This window comes from Agelaius tricolor, unplaced genomic scaffold (genome assembly GCF_023055355.1).
Source record: "Agelaius tricolor isolate 1412-34295 unplaced genomic scaffold, bAgeTri1.0.p SCAF_6, whole genome shotgun sequence".
Taxonomy (NCBI): domain Eukaryota; kingdom Metazoa; phylum Chordata; class Aves; order Passeriformes; family Icteridae; genus Agelaius; species Agelaius tricolor.
This window is the reverse complement of record NW_027269266.1, coordinates 52692818-52710911: the sequence shown is the minus strand read 5'-3', so window position 1 is coordinate 52710911 and position 18094 is coordinate 52692818. Positions and strand designations below refer to the sequence as shown.

Below are 18094 nucleotides of genomic sequence, written 5' to 3'. Positions count from 1 at the left end.
AGGCATAAAAATGCATTCCCTTGCGGTTTTTTTTAAAGCTTTGTCCAGCTAACACACTGATGAATTTATTTGTCTGACAAAAGAAAGCAGGCTTTGGATTTTACAGTAAAGGTATAAATGCCCCTCCTGCATGATCTACCTTTACATGTCTACAAAAGATGAAGAATATCTCAAGGTTAGAGAAGACAAAAGGAGTCACTAACTCATCATAATGTGAAGGACTGATTATTTAATACAGTTGGAACCATGATACACACTGGAATTTGGTCACTTGACTGTTGTAAAGGTATTTTAAATGTGTGTTGGAAAAAACCTGTAACATGTAAAAGAATCTAAAATTTAGAACACGTAATAGAGCTGATCAAATCTTAAGCCTCATGTCATAAAACAAGAGGCACCTGTATATAAAATGTTGAAAAAGTACTATTTATTATTTTATTAGAACTACATTGGATAATCTTTTTTGTACCTAATCAGGACCCCTACCATTAGGCCAATCAAGTAAAAATACACAACAACTTTGTGATCACAATGATTACTTCCAGTGCTGTATAAGAGATGATAATAATACACATTGAATTTCTCAAGCATCATAATTCAAGTTCGGCAATAAGTTGGATCCTGTTGGTTAGGAATGGAAATTATTTACCTGGGAATAGCTTCAGAATTTCATACACTTTTGAAGTACCAGCAAAGGAAGAAATACCTTCAGCTGAATTTCCATTAGCTTCAGTTTTCTTTCTGATGGAGACATGTTTGGAATTCTGGACAACATAAGTAAGTTTGACTGTTCAAAATCAATAATGTCAAGCTGACACTATAGAACAAAAAAAACCATTACCTTAATGGACGAAAGAGAAGTTTAGGTAGCAGGAGAGAAAGCTAGTAGACACCTTACACATAAAGATCTAAATGCAGACTTTTGCAAAATCCTAAATTTAAAGGAAAGGAAAATCAAATATCTAGCAGCAAATGTACCTCATGTGATAATCAATTACCTAATGTAAAATGCTTGAAATAAATGCTCTTACTATGGATTAAGTCAGCTCTTCAATTAGGAGTAAATTCATGGCCACTCAGAAAGCTTCTTTTAATTGTGTTCTTTGTGGCAACTCCTTCTCCCCTGACACTCATCATCAACCCACCTTATACAATCAGTCCCCCAATGGTGAACCTGAGAAATCAATCTGCTAATGTATAATTTGTAAAGCTCCCCCGACTAACAAATGGATAATTGATTCTTTCACAAATGCTGCATCCCAATGGATTTGAAGTGGAAGAACATGAAACATAAGACTGGATTTCACTCCAATTCTGTGAGAAATGCAATATTTACAAGCTAGGAATCTAAACATTTTAATAGTTGTCTGTGACTTCATGCCTTTTAGCCATGGTTTGCAGGCAAACCACATGCACATTAGGAGTGTGAAAAACAAAGCAAGTGTTCAATCATACTTACAGCAAAGCTCATTTTACTTCAAGAGGTTCCCATCACTTCTACAACCCCCTTAATCAGTGTTTTCATCCACTCTTTTTAAAGACTTTTCATAAGCTTTTCCTAAATTAATTTAAACATAATTATTTATCTGTGTGTGAGGAACCAATTTAGCTTTATCTCAACACTGATTGCCAGGGCACATGGGGAAGGGGTTGCACATCCGCCACATGCAGGAGGCAAGCCTTGTCTCTGGGAGGACTTCACCTGGCAACATGGGACTTCACCTCCTCCCAAGGGACCGTCAGTAGGAGACACTGAACTCCCCAGAGAGGCTTCTCCAATCAGATGATGAAAGGTCACCACCAATGGACTGCCATGGAAGGTTAGACTGGGCCAATGGTCTCCAGCCAACAGGCAGGCTTAGGGAAGAGCCAGAGAGCATAAAAAGTAATTTCACCACGAGCAGTGGGGGGCTTTGGAGACTATGCTTTTTGCTTTGAGGGGCTTTTCGGTTTTATGCTTTTTGTGTCTTTCTGGGGACTTGTCTTGTGGCTGGGGGCTTTTGAGACTTACTTTTTAGCTTTGGCTACAACCTGCTGAGGGGCTCACCACTGCTCGCTGCTGTGCCCTTGCTGGCTTGCTTGCTCCCTTCTTTGCCCTGACACGAGCCTGCCTTTTGGCTCTTCTGCCTTCGCTGGCTCTTGCTCGCCTTCGCGCCTGTCCTGCCTCCCCGTGTCCCTGACCACCACCCCGCCGCTTCGCCCGCGCATCCTTGCCTGAGCTACTTGCGTTCAACCCGACTGCTCCGATCGAGCCCGGTACTGTGATGCTCGCCCCGACCCTGTCCAGGGTCCTGCACCTCCGGTCGGAGTGCCTAACCCGCGTGTCTGGTGCCGTCGCCGCGGGAGTCGCGCCTCTCCGAGAGTCGCTCGGCTCGTTCGGAGCCAGCCCTGCACAGGCAGGCAGCACGCACACCGCCCGCCGCCTGGACACCGGCGGCACTTCCCCGGACTCGCAGGTGGCAACGCCCTCTTTTCCTCTCTGTCTCCTGTCCCCTCTCTCTCCCTGCCCTTCTCCCCTCCTTTTCAATTTTCCTTCCTTCTTTTCTGCCTTTTCCAGCCCTCTTTCATTTGGGCAACTCCTTTTTCTTTTTGTTTTTTTTTTTGGTTTTTTTGGTTTTTTGTTTGTTTGTTTGTTTTTTGTTGTTGTTTGTTTGTTTTGGTTTGTCTTTTTTTCATTACCAATAAACAGTTTTCAGATACAACGTTTGCCTTGTTTGCTTAATTTAGTTCCTGACCATCTATTTCTAAAAGAACTCCTTGCAGTTTCCCTCAGAGGGACGCAATACCGTGCATATGCATACATATATATATATACTGAAAGAAGAAAAACATCTAAGGGTCTTTTCTGCTACATGACTATCAGTCTGCATCTGTACAATGATTATGTAGCTGTTCTCCATCCTAAGGCAAATTGCATGTACAAAGTTGCATTGTAATAAAAAAACTGTCTCCTAAATGTGCCTACTTTTCATTTATTCATGTTTCATCTGCATGCCATTCACATAAACAAGCATGTAAAGCTCCAATGTACAGCAATATGATCAATCAACCCATGGTTGTATACTTGGTTGTATACATGGTTAGCTTACTGGAGTATGGACTACCATTATTATGTTTGTATTATTTCCACCATGGTGGAGGTATCCAAGTGTAAAATACTGATTTGCAAACAGAAACCACCTCAGTTATTGTCATAACTAAGCTAAGATCCTCACAAAACACAAACCTTGCTCTATGTAGGATGAGGAACTGGCTTTGAAAAGGACCCCAAATCCTCAGCAACAGTTAAGCACAACTCTATTATATGCTGTGTCCCATCTCTTTTGACTTCAAAACACTCATACCCAGAGATCTCTTGTACTGAGGAACTGTCTTTAAAAAGAAAATGAACTCATGCACTTTTCTTGCCCCAAATGCCGCAGTGTTGCACTGACTCACAAGTATTTCACATATTTGTAAAATTTCATCAATACAACACAGGCAAAAGCATCTTGAAACCCAAATTCTAATGCTGTACCATGATTTACCCATAAAAAAACAGAAGTACAAACATATCTTACGTATCTACATATAGCTGAGGAATAAAGCACAATAGCACAGAAGTCTAAATTGAAAATGCAGCTGTAGGAGTTAAAGAAAAAGATGTTCACCACTGCCTGCAATGAAGAAGCATACTCTATATTTACAGCATCTAAAGTTTCATTTCCTGAAAATTTACTAATATCCACACCAAAGAGGTTTAGTTCAACAATATTAGCAACGAAATTCTGGTGGGAACTATTGCTCCATTGCATTTCCTAAAACACTCTTGAATCTGTCATTCTCCAAATGAAAAATGGGAGATTATGTTGGTTAGAAGAAAAGGGAGGGGGAAAGGCTCAGGGGAGTGACAAGGTCTGGGACACAGAACAATAACAACATTAACTTTTATCTTGTCTGCAGGAAGGCAGACCTTATCTACAAAAACCAAAGATCTCAAAAGCTTGTCTAAAACTAAGGGAATATGAGGACAAGAAGTCCCTCAAATATAGTCTAAGACAGTGAGAAAGAACAAAAAGCCTACAGTGATTTCAATATTTTCCACATCAGTGAGTCCCTTGTTTGTCAACTGCAGGGACTAAGAAAAAAAAAACCAAAACATCCAAGGGGAAAAAAATATTAACAAGGGATCTCCCTAAATCTCTCGTAGTTACTAGATAATCAGAATGCTTGTTTACGATTGATGGAACTATTACCAAAACCAAATCTATACTGAAAGCCTAGACTACTTCCTAGCAGAATCGAACTGTTAGCTAATTCCTGACAGATCCAAAGAAAAATCTCTTTTCTATTAAAACACTGCTGTGTAAGGAGATATCCTCCTGGGAACTCTGTGCCAAAGTAAGCAAACTACTCCCATTTCCTTCCCCCCCCCCAGATGCCCTTTGCCATCCTCTGTATAACTGTAGGGCTCTTCAACAATTTTATGTCCTAAGCCTTTCCCTACTTCTTTGTTGCTATCTGTGTATTAAAGCCATCTGAGAATATGAAGCAATATTCCCAATCACACAGCCATGGAGAAGGCTGAAGGACGGGGGGAGGGCTGAGGAAAGTCTGCTGGTGATAGATACATCTTCCTTGGAAAACCCAACACCCCCTTGGGAGAAAGACTATCCCAGGCAATGTAGAGGTTCACCTCACCAATTTCTGTTACTGCTTTCTTTTCAGAATAGTTTGCCAAACACAATGAACTTGTGAGAATTCATCTTTAAATATAAACTTTCAAGAGAGGCTACTGAAATATTCAAATGGGCTTTGAAGAACAGTCCCCAAAACATACCTAAAACTCTGAGGATGTAACTTAAGGGGCACTTCACTGCCTGTTTCTAACGGAATACTACTACCATCATTAATGTATTTAACAGAATTTTGTAGAGTTCCATCCTTGAAGTGGAAAGTATGAGATTTTACTCCATTTCTTGATAAGCCACATATCAGAAATGTGACTAATGAAAAAGGCCAAGCAGGACATACAGTGTAAGCTCTGGTCAGAACAGGTTTTCTTTTTAGAGATTAATTTATTGGTGCATCCACCAAACAACTTTTGAAGAAGCAAAGGGACTGTTGACTATTCTGCTTAGGGCTCATGCACTGTTGTGCTAACATCATTTCCAGGAAGGTTTTCTGAACAGCCATGATGCTCATCCCAATCTCTGACCTAACACAAGATAGAAGACATCATCCCATGGTCCCATGGAGCCTGGAAACACTATTTCTCCACACATTCCACACAGGGCCATTATTTTCTTGATAGTTCTCTCTTTTTTTTTTTTTTTTCTTTTTTTTTTTTTTTTTTTTTTTTTTTCCTTTCTCTAAGGTCCTACAATGGAAAATTTCAGTAAGTACTTTTCCCAATTATTTTGGCTTGTCAACTACTCTGCTACAAAAAATGATGCAAACCCAGTGGCTAGTGAAATCAGTGAAAATATCTCCACTGATGGAATCAGACAGATGCAGAAATATTATAAGGAAATTAATTCCCTTTCCTGGCTGAAAACAACATAAGTAGTTATACTCCTGGCATAGTTAAATATTACACTGGGTTATCAATGCTCAAGCTCAGCCAACACCTAGAGTGTCATTTTCCATGTAAATTTTCAGTTATCAACACTGATACAGACTAGCATAAGTCAGAGCCACATACAATAATAAACACATTTTCTGATTACTGAAAGCATTGTATTCTCTTTGGACACCAACTCTGGAACTTTCTTTATTTGCAATTATAAACATCTGGTAAAGTCTTACAAGTCCACCAGAGATACTCAGTCAATACTGGATGTCTTGTCAAGATCCTAAAAACATATGCAAACCAAAAAGATGGAGGGAGATAGAGAGTTCTCACACTGGTAGAAACTGTGTATTATGAAGTGCGCTGTAATTTACTGTAAGCAGTGTATCATATGCCATATCCTCATTGTGACAGTACGATAGGGAAGGCTAAATATGAAGATTAATTGATCCTGTACAAGTTCCTCAATGCATTTACATACAAAGAGGCTCTATTTCAATACCAGTGAAGTGTACATTTGATTGCATATCATAAACTTTATTTAAAGTAGATAAAAAAAGCAAACACATTCATTCACTCCATCTTTACATTGCTGACATTTCAAAGCTCCTATCCATAAAACGGCCAAGACCTTCAACAACTAGAGTTCAATTAGCAGCCAGTTTAGTATTACAGTGGTGAACCTTCCAACACCAAAATACCAATTTCTGACATTTCTTATATCTTTATTTCTCTGTGTCAGAGGACACTGAGTGAAACTGACTTCTTCAACAGTGAAGACCATCACAGTGGAGATGGTCACTTGACAGTAGATACTTTTATCAGCAGCCATTCTGAGGGTATTAACACCAGACACTGGTCAAATCTGGACTGTACATGTTTAATATTCCATCACAAGTGCAATAAAGTACTATACACACTGGCATGTATTTTAAAACAAATAAGTCTCATCCTCCAGAAAGGAACCTTTATTAGAATTTTTAAGTTCATTATCAGTTATGTCTTCCCTATAGAAAAAACTACTTGATTTTGCCTTCATGTTTTGCTCATCGTATTATGCCCCTGTTATGTCATTATCTATTTTTAACAGTGCTGTATTTTTATTGTTAATGGAAACAAAGGGTTGTAGCCCTATCATTAATGTCAACTTGTATAAAAAACATTGTCCTACAGAATTCAGTCTTTCTAACCAGGAAAACATTTTCTAATGTAAATAATATTTTATTAATGCCTAAACTCTTAATAATTCTGACAGGCAAACTACTATTATTCTATATATGCACGTAAGTGCCTGCATTCCCTATGGACAAAAATACCATCCAGGTATAATACCCCATTTGACAGGAAAACAGCCCTAGGAATCAGCAATACACTAGCTTCTTACAATCAAACCTCTCCAAATCCTCCCTATGCTTTTAAGTGTTATTAGATTTTAGAAAATGCACATCTGAGTTACCAGTCTTCTATGAAAACACTTAATTAGTGCTACCTGAAACTCGCTGTTTCATTGGTGCCAATAAAACTCCAGAGCAATTTGGCACAGTGGTCCACTTTCTAAATAGTCCTGATATGTGATACACATTCAAACAGCAAATATTACTACACCTGGATGGTAAAAGAGTTAAAAGGAAAAAAAAAAAAACCTGTTTTGATGATTTTGATGTATCTTAATAATATCACAAATAATTTTGCTCAAAACTGTCTGAAAGTGACACATGTAAATTTACTTTGCAGAATTACAGTAAGGTCCTCTATTTGATCCTCCACAGAAATAAGAGGCAACAAGGTTTGGTGAAAAAAAGAAAACAAATTGGAAGCTTTGCCCTTTCATTGATCAACAATGCTGTATTTAATACTACAGCAGTAATGTCCTTAATGTCCTTTATGTTTTGCATTCTCCCCTATTCAAATGTCTTCACCCTAGATTATTCAATGCTTTTTTCTGAAAAAATCATGCAGAATAGAACAGCATCCTACCAAGTCAAAAGAAAGTGAACTATTTCGTATGTCTAGATGTTTGTGACAGAACAGTATGTAAACACAGTCCTTTACCTCATTAAAAGGTGACATAAAAGATTTCTACTGAAGTCAGTGACACTAAAGAGGGCTGCTAAGGTACCTTAAATGTAATACATTTAGAGCTGGTCATGAAATGCAGCTGACAAACAACAAGATACCCAGACTGAGGTAAAGTGATTGGTACTAGAGAACAAAAAAGGAGACTTCTTCCAATGCTTCTATGTTAAAAAAAAAGAAAACAATATGCATTTGAAGGGTAATGAAGTTGTAGAAGGACCATTTGGTCTAAAGATGGGGCTGTAATCCTTCTCAAAAAAGGGACATGGGCAACCTAGTTGCTAGTCAAGAGTTCAAAAGAGAAGGCAGAAACAATTGCTATTCCAAAATCAGCTGCTAAAGTACATGGGCTTTATACTTCAACTGAAATTAATTAGATCGACAGCATACATATTACTGTTTGCTGCAGTACAAGCACACATCTGACTTGTATGAGTTAACCACATTCAAGAAATAAATGACTGTACCATACAAGACTTTCTGTAGCTGAACTCATACCTCCAGCTAAAATTTTTACATTATTTTGCACTAAGCTACGGTTATTGAAACTACAATCCTGAAAGAATAATTGAATGAAACGGTAACACTTCCTAAATTTTGAGCTACAAAAATTATTTATAAGTGATTATAGAATTGTTTAGAGCTCCCACATTTCATCGATATTCCAAACAACATTTCTATTAGTATCAATTACCTTCCATATCCCTTTGATCTTTTTGGTTAACTAAAAATTTCATTAATACTCCTTTCAAAGGAAAGTCAGATACAATAGTACAAAGATGATGTACAAAACATGTACAAGAGGTTGTTTTTTTCTTATTTCAGTCTTGTCAGACAAGAAACTTTTCTAGATCTATGGAATAATGGTCATGACGCCAAAATTTCTGCCAGTCTGTGCAAGATACCACAGGTACACCATGATTCCTGCCAAAGATGGTTCTGAATCTTCAATAGCTCCACAGTTCCCATTGGAAACAGTTCATGTCACAAGCAACCTCACAAACACAGTACCAGAATAAACATATAAAACATACTTTTTAAGCCTTTATACAAAAAAACCAGACTCAAAAGCCATTGAATTATTCCCAAAACTACTGTAAAAACCTTTGGATTTCCAAGTCCTTTGCAGTTAAAATGAAAAGACAGACAGAGAGAAGCAGAAGTGATATTAAACTGGGTGTAGACACTCAAGACTTTAGACAAAAATCCCAAAAGATGACATTTGTGTCAATTTTTTTCCATTTGAAAGAGCTAGCAGTTGGCACAAAGCATTTAGGACACAAAAATGCAACACCCATTTGGTTGGGAGGTCCCAGGGTTGAGAAGGAAACCTGTCCTTTGCAATAGACACTTGCTTCTATCAAAACCATAATTTTTATTTTGGTTTTTGGAACTCTCACTTAAAATAGACTGCTTGGTTTTATAAACAAAACAGGATTTCAGCTTCAAATTTAACAGGCACAGTAGCACAATGCAAATCCTAACAGAGAGCTACCCAGATCTTTAAATTCTGCTGCTTCACTTCCTAAGTTTTCCTACATAGTCTGACACTAACAACTAAAATGATGTCGTTAAAGATAAAAAACAGGGACTTTTAAGTAGCTTGTCAAAGTAAGTGATAGTTACATCATCTCAGTCTCAAACTCTCATGCAAAGTTCCATCCAAAGCAACTTCATTATACAATGAAAAGGTAAGTTACCTTCCCCATTGAAAGATGTTGCTTAATCTCCTCCAGCAGTTAGCAGGTTTTGTATCATTGCTAGCAGCAGCACTTAGTGCTTAAGAACAGCTGTTTCTTTGTTATAAATATTTTTTTGTTGTTAACAATTAAACTCTTGCCAAAAGGCAACAAGTCAACTGAAAACTCTGGTTTTCTTTGCAACCTGCTGAGTTATCAGCAAAACCAATAGGCCACACACTGACCTTCGACCAAGGTCTTGCTCCAGAGATTGGTGAATGCTTCAATACACCCAAGGGCAATAATACCACCAGGTATTATTGGAAAAAAGGAACTCCCTTTCAAGCCTTCATGGCAGCAGAGATGACGCAGTGTTTTTGCATTACTATCACTCCAATAAAAAAACGATAATTAAATAGCTAGTGCTACACAATGTGAGACAATCACAAAGATAACCACAAGGCAAGGAAAGAAATACATTGTAAAAAGATATGCTGTGAGGAGGTTTCTTTCTGGAACTCTAGCAGTCTTGAATAGCTCACAATAGCTGTTGCATGCGAGAAGACTTCAATTTCTTTGTATTAAGAGAAGCTTTAAAGCACTATTTACATCATTTTCTAGACTCATGCATCACTACTGAAACACCTTCAATGCATTAAACTTTTAAATCTGCATTACTTATAAAATAGGCCATCTTCCCCCTTCTAACAGACTATCGCTGGCAACATCCAAGACTTCTTACCACTTTTGCTTTAAGCTTGATGTTTATGAGAAGACCAGAATGGGGACAGGTTTTCTTGCCTTTTGAAAGCTTTTTGATTTGTTACGTAACTAAACATGTTTGTACAGCTTTCTTCATATCTACAAATCCTTAATCCACAGGATGTCAGTTCAGGCAATAATTATATGAATAAATTGTAGACAGTCTAAGAAGGAAAGAAAGATGGAGAGACATTTGGAATTAACGTGCTGTGAATCAGTCCTGCATCATCCTTTGTCAGTGGAATTAGCAGGCTTTTCTTCCCTCTTCTTGTTGCCTCTTAGCAATAATTTTCAGTGTATTTGACACATTTCATTTCACTCAATGCACTGAACCCTAATACAAGAGAATACCAGTTTGTCAAACATACATTATTGAGGATGCATACCAGTTAATCTTAGGCAACTGACATTGTCAAAGACAAGCCACCCTGGCAAGAGCTACAGAAGTGCTAGGCAAAGAGGAGAGAGGTACAACAAGTGCACAAGCGCAATTGCTGAGATACCAAGCAACACAAAAGGCCAAAGCCTCCCAATTCCTGTCTCAATTCCCCCCAAAACACAAATATCTTACAACAGATTCAAAGCACACATTTCCACTGCTATTGACAAGAGGAGTTGCAAGCCTGAAAAGACTAGTCGTCCACTTGGTACAGGATTCTGCATCAGATACTTGAAGAACTGGATGAGAGTAAGACTTTATTCTAAAAATAATTTCTAGTTTTTTACATAAGTTTCACAGAAGTCTCTTTGAATATTTATTGGTCAAAGTAGAGTAGACACTACAGTATTTGTAATCCAGGATAACCACATTGATTTGCTGCTATGGACATCAAGAAGTGCAGTCCTAATAGGTTCTTTAAACAATAAACAAAAAAGTGTGTTACAATTCCCAGAACTTCTAGGGATGCCAAGCTTTATATTTTAATGTTTCTTACAGCTGTTTTTAGCTCAAATTAAAATGATAAATGCATTCAGTCTTGAAAAGGAGTGCTGCCATTCAAAACTTGGCTATTCTGGAGATAATGCAACACACTGGTGAATTTTCTCCCTCATTTTGCCGCAAATCCTCTGATATGAGTACCTTTTTACTTTTTACAATTTGGCTTAAATGCAGATGCATTATGGAAAAAAAAGGATTTATTATAAAAGCAAAAATTCTTATTTCTTCGATTTCCAAGACCATTTATTTTTTTTTAACATGGCTTCCTGAAATTAGGAAAGAAAAACAGAAATCAAGAGGACTAAAAGAGCAGTAATGGTATTTTCTAAGAATATTTAATATGCACTTGGCATTGAAATGAATTTTTAAAAAATGCTTAAAAAAACCCTCTTGCATAATTCTGGTTTATTTTACATACTAACAGTGTTTGGATCTAGTAGCTTTTTAAGTTTCCCAGTATGGTTTTTTTTGCTAATTACACATTTAACAGATGTATAAAAAAAATTAGTTTTTTCACATCCCAGCTTTTCTTTAAAAAAACCCCAAAACCAAAATAACCCCCTGAAAAATGGAGATAAAGACTCAGATGAAGTACAGTTCCTTATGCAACTGTTTTCTTTTGCACAAAGGGCATCACATTGCTATCCTTACTATTAATTTCTGCAATGTCACAAGACAGAAAACATCTCCTGAAAAGATCCTTTCAAAAAGAAAAATACATAAAAGACCCTCCCCAGGTACACTGTTTACTGTAAACAATTAAAATATTTCAGTGGTAATACTGCTATTTTATTCAGAAAAAATTATATACAATATTAATTTCCAATAATCATTAACAACAGGTACTTCCCCTATTAACAACTTCAAGATAGAGCTGTATATGCCATTTCACCAATGAAAAAGGTTCTGAGAAAGAATTTGTTCTTTTTGGATCAGAGAAAAAGAACCAGAAAAAACACCACTAGTGAAAACAGTCTTCACCAGCACATTTACAAGAAATGCTTTGTCCCTGCGTGACTTCGGGAAGTAATTCCTTTTTTTCTCCAGAAAAGGTTAGGTTTTATTTGGGATTTATAACATGGCAATACTTTAATGCAAATTCCCCAGGGGAGACAATAAAGAGGCATTAGAAGGAGAGAACTGAACTAAGACCCCCAGTGAATGTTTTGTAGTGATGTCTCTAGTCTGAAATTCAACATCTTGAGAAGTTCGGGTAAGAAGGAAAATATTTTGGCATACAGCAGCCAGTTCAGAATAAACTGTCTATGGGTTCAGCAGCTGACTGAATTATTTTCTGAATTATTAATTCAGAAAACTTTTCAGCTTAAGCAGCCAGGTACATCACAGAGCTGCTTTCTTCTCACATAGGCAGCCTGTTCTGTTCTACAACACTTAGTAGTTCCTTGAGAAACTTTTCTTTTAAAGACAAGTGGTGCTAGAGGAAAATCATTCTTCTTCAAACTAGAAAAAAGAGGAAAAAAAAGAAAAAAGAAGGACCATTTCCAACTAATCCATGATATAATCTATTGCAGCGGAGACATGTACATTACAAAAAGAGATATAAACATAAAGAGTAGAATCCAAGAAACATTTCTTTTTCCTATTCTCCAGCTCAAAAAGCAGTTTGCACTCTAACAGTAGTTTCAAACGAAATCATTGTCATCTTTACAAGAGACACAGCACAAAAATCATGCTGAAGCAGGCTAAGTTTGGAAAAGTAACATCTTCGAGCAGAAAGTAACTTTATAGTACAACACTAACTTCATAAGAAACCACCCTCCCAGCAGGCGCTGGTAGGACTTTTCAGTAAAGAAAAACAATGAAAATAACAGCAAATTTGGGAGGGTGCGTATAAAGAGAATGCAGGGATTTTGTTTTATAGACTTTACCAGGTAACAGGTCCCCTTTCTCCTTGCTCTACACCTAGGCAGTTCCCTAAGTCTTCACAGAAGGACGATTTCACCTCTTGGAACCAGTGTGAGAGAACATGCATTGGTGGTGGACAGAAGAAGATTGTTCTACAACTAAAATTTTCCAAGCACCTTATACTGAATGGAACAAACACAAGTTTAGGACAGTTAATGCCAGACTCAATACAAAATCTCCGCTTCATTTAAGTGAGTCTCTGACTCTGTTTTCTACTGCAGCAATGGAAGAGAATAATTCAGGTATATTTAATCTGACCTGCCTCAAATAGAGAAGTTTCTCCTACTTCCCAGAGAAACTCTATCAAGATGCATGCACGTAAACTAGTAAGAACTGCAAGGGAGACACCAAATGCTCTTCCTCTTCTGAAATGCAGTCAGCATTCTCAGCTGCAGGGCTGATGAACATACAAAATTAAAATAAACAGATGCTCATAATTAGTTTGACTTTAATGAATCACCAGTAAGGTCATTGTCAATCTGAATAAAATTAAATCTAAAAATTCCTTCAAGAGCTGCACCTTAAGTTTATACTTAAGTTTATGCTCTACTCCCTTGCACAATTCATAATCAGATTTTTCAAAAATATAAACAAACGCTTGACCCCTTCCATGCAGCTGTGTCAGCTTTAGAATGTATATTCTCTTTGCAAACATGTCCACATCTTGTGATGGTTTCTATGGCTAGTCCTTATACTGCTTTGAAAAAACAGTGCTTGGCTACTAACATTTTTGAAGACCTGAGAAGAAAAAAAAATTCTAATTCTTTTCCTTCCACTCCCCAAGACAGACAGGGAATTTGAAACTAATGAACTAATATTCACGATAAAAAGGAACATTTAATACTCTAGAACAGAGCTTTAAATTTAGCATCTTATTCATCTGATACCACAAAGCACAATAAGGAAAAAGGCTTCTTCTTTTCCTTCAATCAATCAAATCCCTTAATAATTCAAACTTCGAAACATTTACATAAAATATTAGCATTATATATTTGTAATTGATAAACTGAGCCAGCAAGGTCATCACTTTTCAATTACTTGTGGCAACTAGATAAGCTGCACTAACTAATAACTGACAGTAGTCAGCTAATGAACACATTCACGCCTTATGGAAGTAATGAGTTTCTGGGTTCCATTTTTATTAGCCACTTGCAATCATAAATATGTATTTCCTCTTCTGCTACATGAAGAAGTTTCCTATATATAAACTGAGATGTGCTCACCACAAAGACATCCAGCATAACTTCTTTTTGCAAGGACCATACACTGTTTTTTATGTAATGGAATGCGTTAGTGTAGTTGCACATGTAACTGACTTACTGTAGCATGAGTGTTAACTGGTACATTGCAGCAGTTTTATATGCCTGTAAATGGCTTCTGAATAATATCATACTTACAACATCAAACTTCTGTGTGATGTTCCCCTGGACATCAAGTAAATAAACTTTGCCATAATGTGTTCCCAGTGCCAAAAACTGTGAAAGAAAGAGATTGATTACATAAACACAAAGACATCACAAGAAATACTACAATGCTAAATAAACTCCAGGATTAGCAACACTGGGGAAAAGAAAAAAGCCCACCACATTCTATAGAGAAAGGTTATTTTAACTGTACCCAAAGAATAAAACAGGGCTTCAAGCCCATATTTCTGTGATAGTGCAAGTTAGCTGTCAGAATGAGTCATGAGGACCCTCATCCACTGACAACTAATGGTGGGTCTGCAGTCTGTATACACCAGCTGATGGACTGTGGCAGCAAATTAAAAATGCAGCGTGAGAGCAAGAACCAACAGAGATCTGCAATAGTTCCTAGATCCTTTCTGCAGCTTTGTTTCAATCCTAATGTTTCCTTTGAGCTTTATTTTTCATTCTTCTTCATTATTAAAATTAAAAAAAGTGTTCAAACACAGCAAAAGTCCAACTGTAAGCCCCTGGTAAAATACAGTTGAATTATGGAAGGTCTATGACAGTGCATTTAAGTACACAGATAACTCCAGGGATTGCTTTCCTTCACATAGTAACATTCCTAAATAGAATACTCCCAAGACAAATACACTTCCTTGGAAATCTCAGGAGTTTCATTCTAAAAAATAGTAGCAAAATAAAGAAATCTTGACATAAATCCAGACTATCACAAACTTATTTTGATACAAACAAGAAGAAATTGATTCTGAGAGATCTGCTGTTAGTTGAACCATGTGAACTACACCTAAACAGAAAAGATAGAATTTCAGTACTACTTGATTTATGACAGAGGTTTCTTTTATTTGCCCCCTCCCCCACCCTCCCACTTTCAGCATTACTGAAATAGTCTAGGCTACTCAATTCTCTGTATTTCACATGTGAGCATGCTTCATTGCAACCTATAATGAAATGCTCAAATTTACAGGCACTGCTAAGCGTGTCAGTCAGGCAGCACAATCTTTAAAAAATAACCTTACAGAAAGTCAAGGTTTAAAAGGATTTATCAAAATGGAATTGCTTAAAATGAAATTTCTGTTCAGGCACTTAAAATATGAAGCTACATTAAAAGGAGGCAAGAAAGGGAAAGAAGGGGCTCATTAGAAATTCATTCCCTGCAATGCCTTTCACTCCTGCAAGGTTGCCTTTTTTCAGGAAGAAAAAAGTCCCCCGGGTAAAAAAATCAATACTGGTTAATAAAACATCAGGTGTGCAGACATAACTAGGTATGACTATTCCACTGCACAGGCCTGCTTGAATGCACCAGGTGCCATGACGATTAGTCATCCAGTGCAGACAGCAAGCCTGGTGAAAATATGATGCTTTAGCAGCAAAAATGAAAAAAAAAATTCTGGGGGGAAATTAGTCTGAATGCAGAAGCCAGATCTCAGGATTCCCAGCAAAGTTAAAGTGCTTTAATCAGAGTCATATTTTACATATTACTGCATAATTTTTCTAATGAGAGCATTTAGCAAGGCTTTTCCTGTTCGTTCAGGAAAAAAATCCCAAAAAAACCAGCAAGAATGAAACAGAAATACCCTTGCAAAACCTATAACCCAGCTTCATTTTTAAGTTCTCTGTTGCAAGAGACCTATTCCTAAAAGACTGCAGTACCTGGCTTCTAACAATATTGATTCTTCTCATAAGTAGTGTATCTAGTTTGCTGGAAAACTGAAAGTACTGGGATACTTCAGCAGTTTTCCTGTACTGTCACGCTTTGTGACACTATAGCAAAAGCTGTATCTGTGCACATCCTTATAGAAAAATCCCGTTAAACTCCTGGCTTTCAAAATCTACCTGAGATGCAGGAAAAAAAGGTAACAGAAACAGGCTACAGACAAAAAGGAAATGCTTGCCAATTTTCCAAATATCTGTGTAATTCTAAGTTGTCAAAAACATTTTAAAAAGACTTATTGTTTTCATTCACACTGTTAAAATACAAGCTTCATCTTAAGTGCCTCTTGAGCCATAGCAACAGTCCTCTGAGGAAAAGAAACATAGCACAAGTCAATCTAAAAATATAGCCAAATAATAAAGATAGATCCCTCAACAATAACTGTTAAGGAGATATTACAGGCTGTGAAAAATTATATATTCAGAAAATAGCTACTATGTTTTACATACTAGTAGTTGACAAATCATTAACTCACATTTTCAGCTGCACTTCAGTATGCCTCAATATTCTAACATGTTTTACAGTATGTATAAAAGAGAAGAAAACTCATAAAACACAAAAGCAATTGTCTAAATCAGTAAAGAATCATATGAAGTTTATTTATTTAAAGAACAAAATATAAATTATTTTAAAAATTTCTTTAGTTTGCATTGTCTATTAGGATATGTCTTTATCCGTATCATCCTGTTAAGATATGTCTTTATCCTTATCATCCCTCTGGTACATCAAAATCTCTTAGCATGTGCAGTTCCTCTCTTTTTAACATACTGAATCAGGGAAGGGGGACAGGCCAGTGTTAGTATGACACCCCCCAAAAGTAAAGCCTAAGCAAACAAAAAATACAATATTTACTTTCTTCTACACTGCATTAACATGTCTTCCACAGCCAAATATATGCTAAGTTCCTGACATGATCAAGTTGATCTTTGCTGGCACAGCTGTACAAATAACCACAGTATATGCCAACTTCCTTTCTGAATAAAGAAAAGTTAGGATTGTATTTTGATTGCAGTTCTTAATACTTTTCATTATTAAATCTGAGTGAGCATTTTTCTAGTAGCTTATGTAAACATCTCATCTAATAAATCACTGCATCTTGAATTCTCACCTCATTTCCTCATTGAGAAAATGTGTTTACCACTGAAAAATGCTTGATACAAACAAGAAGGAAATTGATTCTGAGGGATCTGCTGTTAATTGAACCATGTGAACTACTTGTTTTATCACTGAGAAAATGTGGATTTCTCAATACAGGTTAATGGTAAATTTTGTTTATGTCACTGATGCCTTGCAGTGCAACTCTAGCTTTGGCATCACTTCTACACAGAAATATACTGATGCACTATAAACACAGATAAATATATAAAACCGAGCAGAAGTGCTATCTCAGCCACAAAGTCACATAATACCTTTTCATGCACTGTCATGCAGCTGGCTGCATCCTTCTGGAGAATTTCAGTCACTCCATTAGAAAGCCGTTCATACTTGAGCTTAGGTTCTTCTTCACTCTCATCTTCCTAAATTTTTAGGAGTGTAAGAAAAGGGAGCAAGAGAGAAAAAACAACAAAAATACTTATAAGTTTATTTTAGATAAAAAACAAATTAAAAGATACCCCAAAACTATCACACAGCAACAGGCGAAAATGGATCACTGCGATCTCTTCACAACAGCCATTACAATCAAAAGCCAAACTATCACAGTTTAATCATCTGAAGGGGTTTGGGCTGTGCTTTTTTGTTACTGGTTTTTCTTTTTACTCCAAAGTTCTGAGTGCAAAGTCTGTATAGCAGCATGTCAATTTAGCTGTAGGAGGCACTTGATATCTAAAAAGCAGGAAAAAATGTGCATGTATACTTTGTTACATAAAGTTAGTAATTTGCAATTTAGAAGTAAAATACAAGAAGGATGAATATGATAATGAAGGATGATAAAATAAAGTGTGTCACTGTAGCCACCATGAACTGAAAGCTGAAGCATGCACGTTACAAGAAACTTCACGACCTTTACAAGATGCTGCACCT

General features: G+C 36.8%; 1 protein-coding gene across 1 annotated transcript in view; it reads right to left on the bottom strand.

The window, feature by feature from the left end:
* Positions 1–18094, bottom strand: part of VPS41 (VPS41 subunit of HOPS complex) — a 114783-nt gene that overhangs the window by 74205 nt on the left and 22484 nt on the right. Inside the window, exons 3-4 of the mRNA XM_071429816.1 lie at positions 17482–17589; positions 14332–14409 (exon numbers count right to left, since the gene is read on the bottom strand). Coding sequence (XP_071285917.1) covers positions 14332–14409; positions 17482–17589 — 186 coding nt within the window. The remainder of the gene's footprint in view (positions 1–14331; positions 14410–17481; positions 17590–18094) is intronic.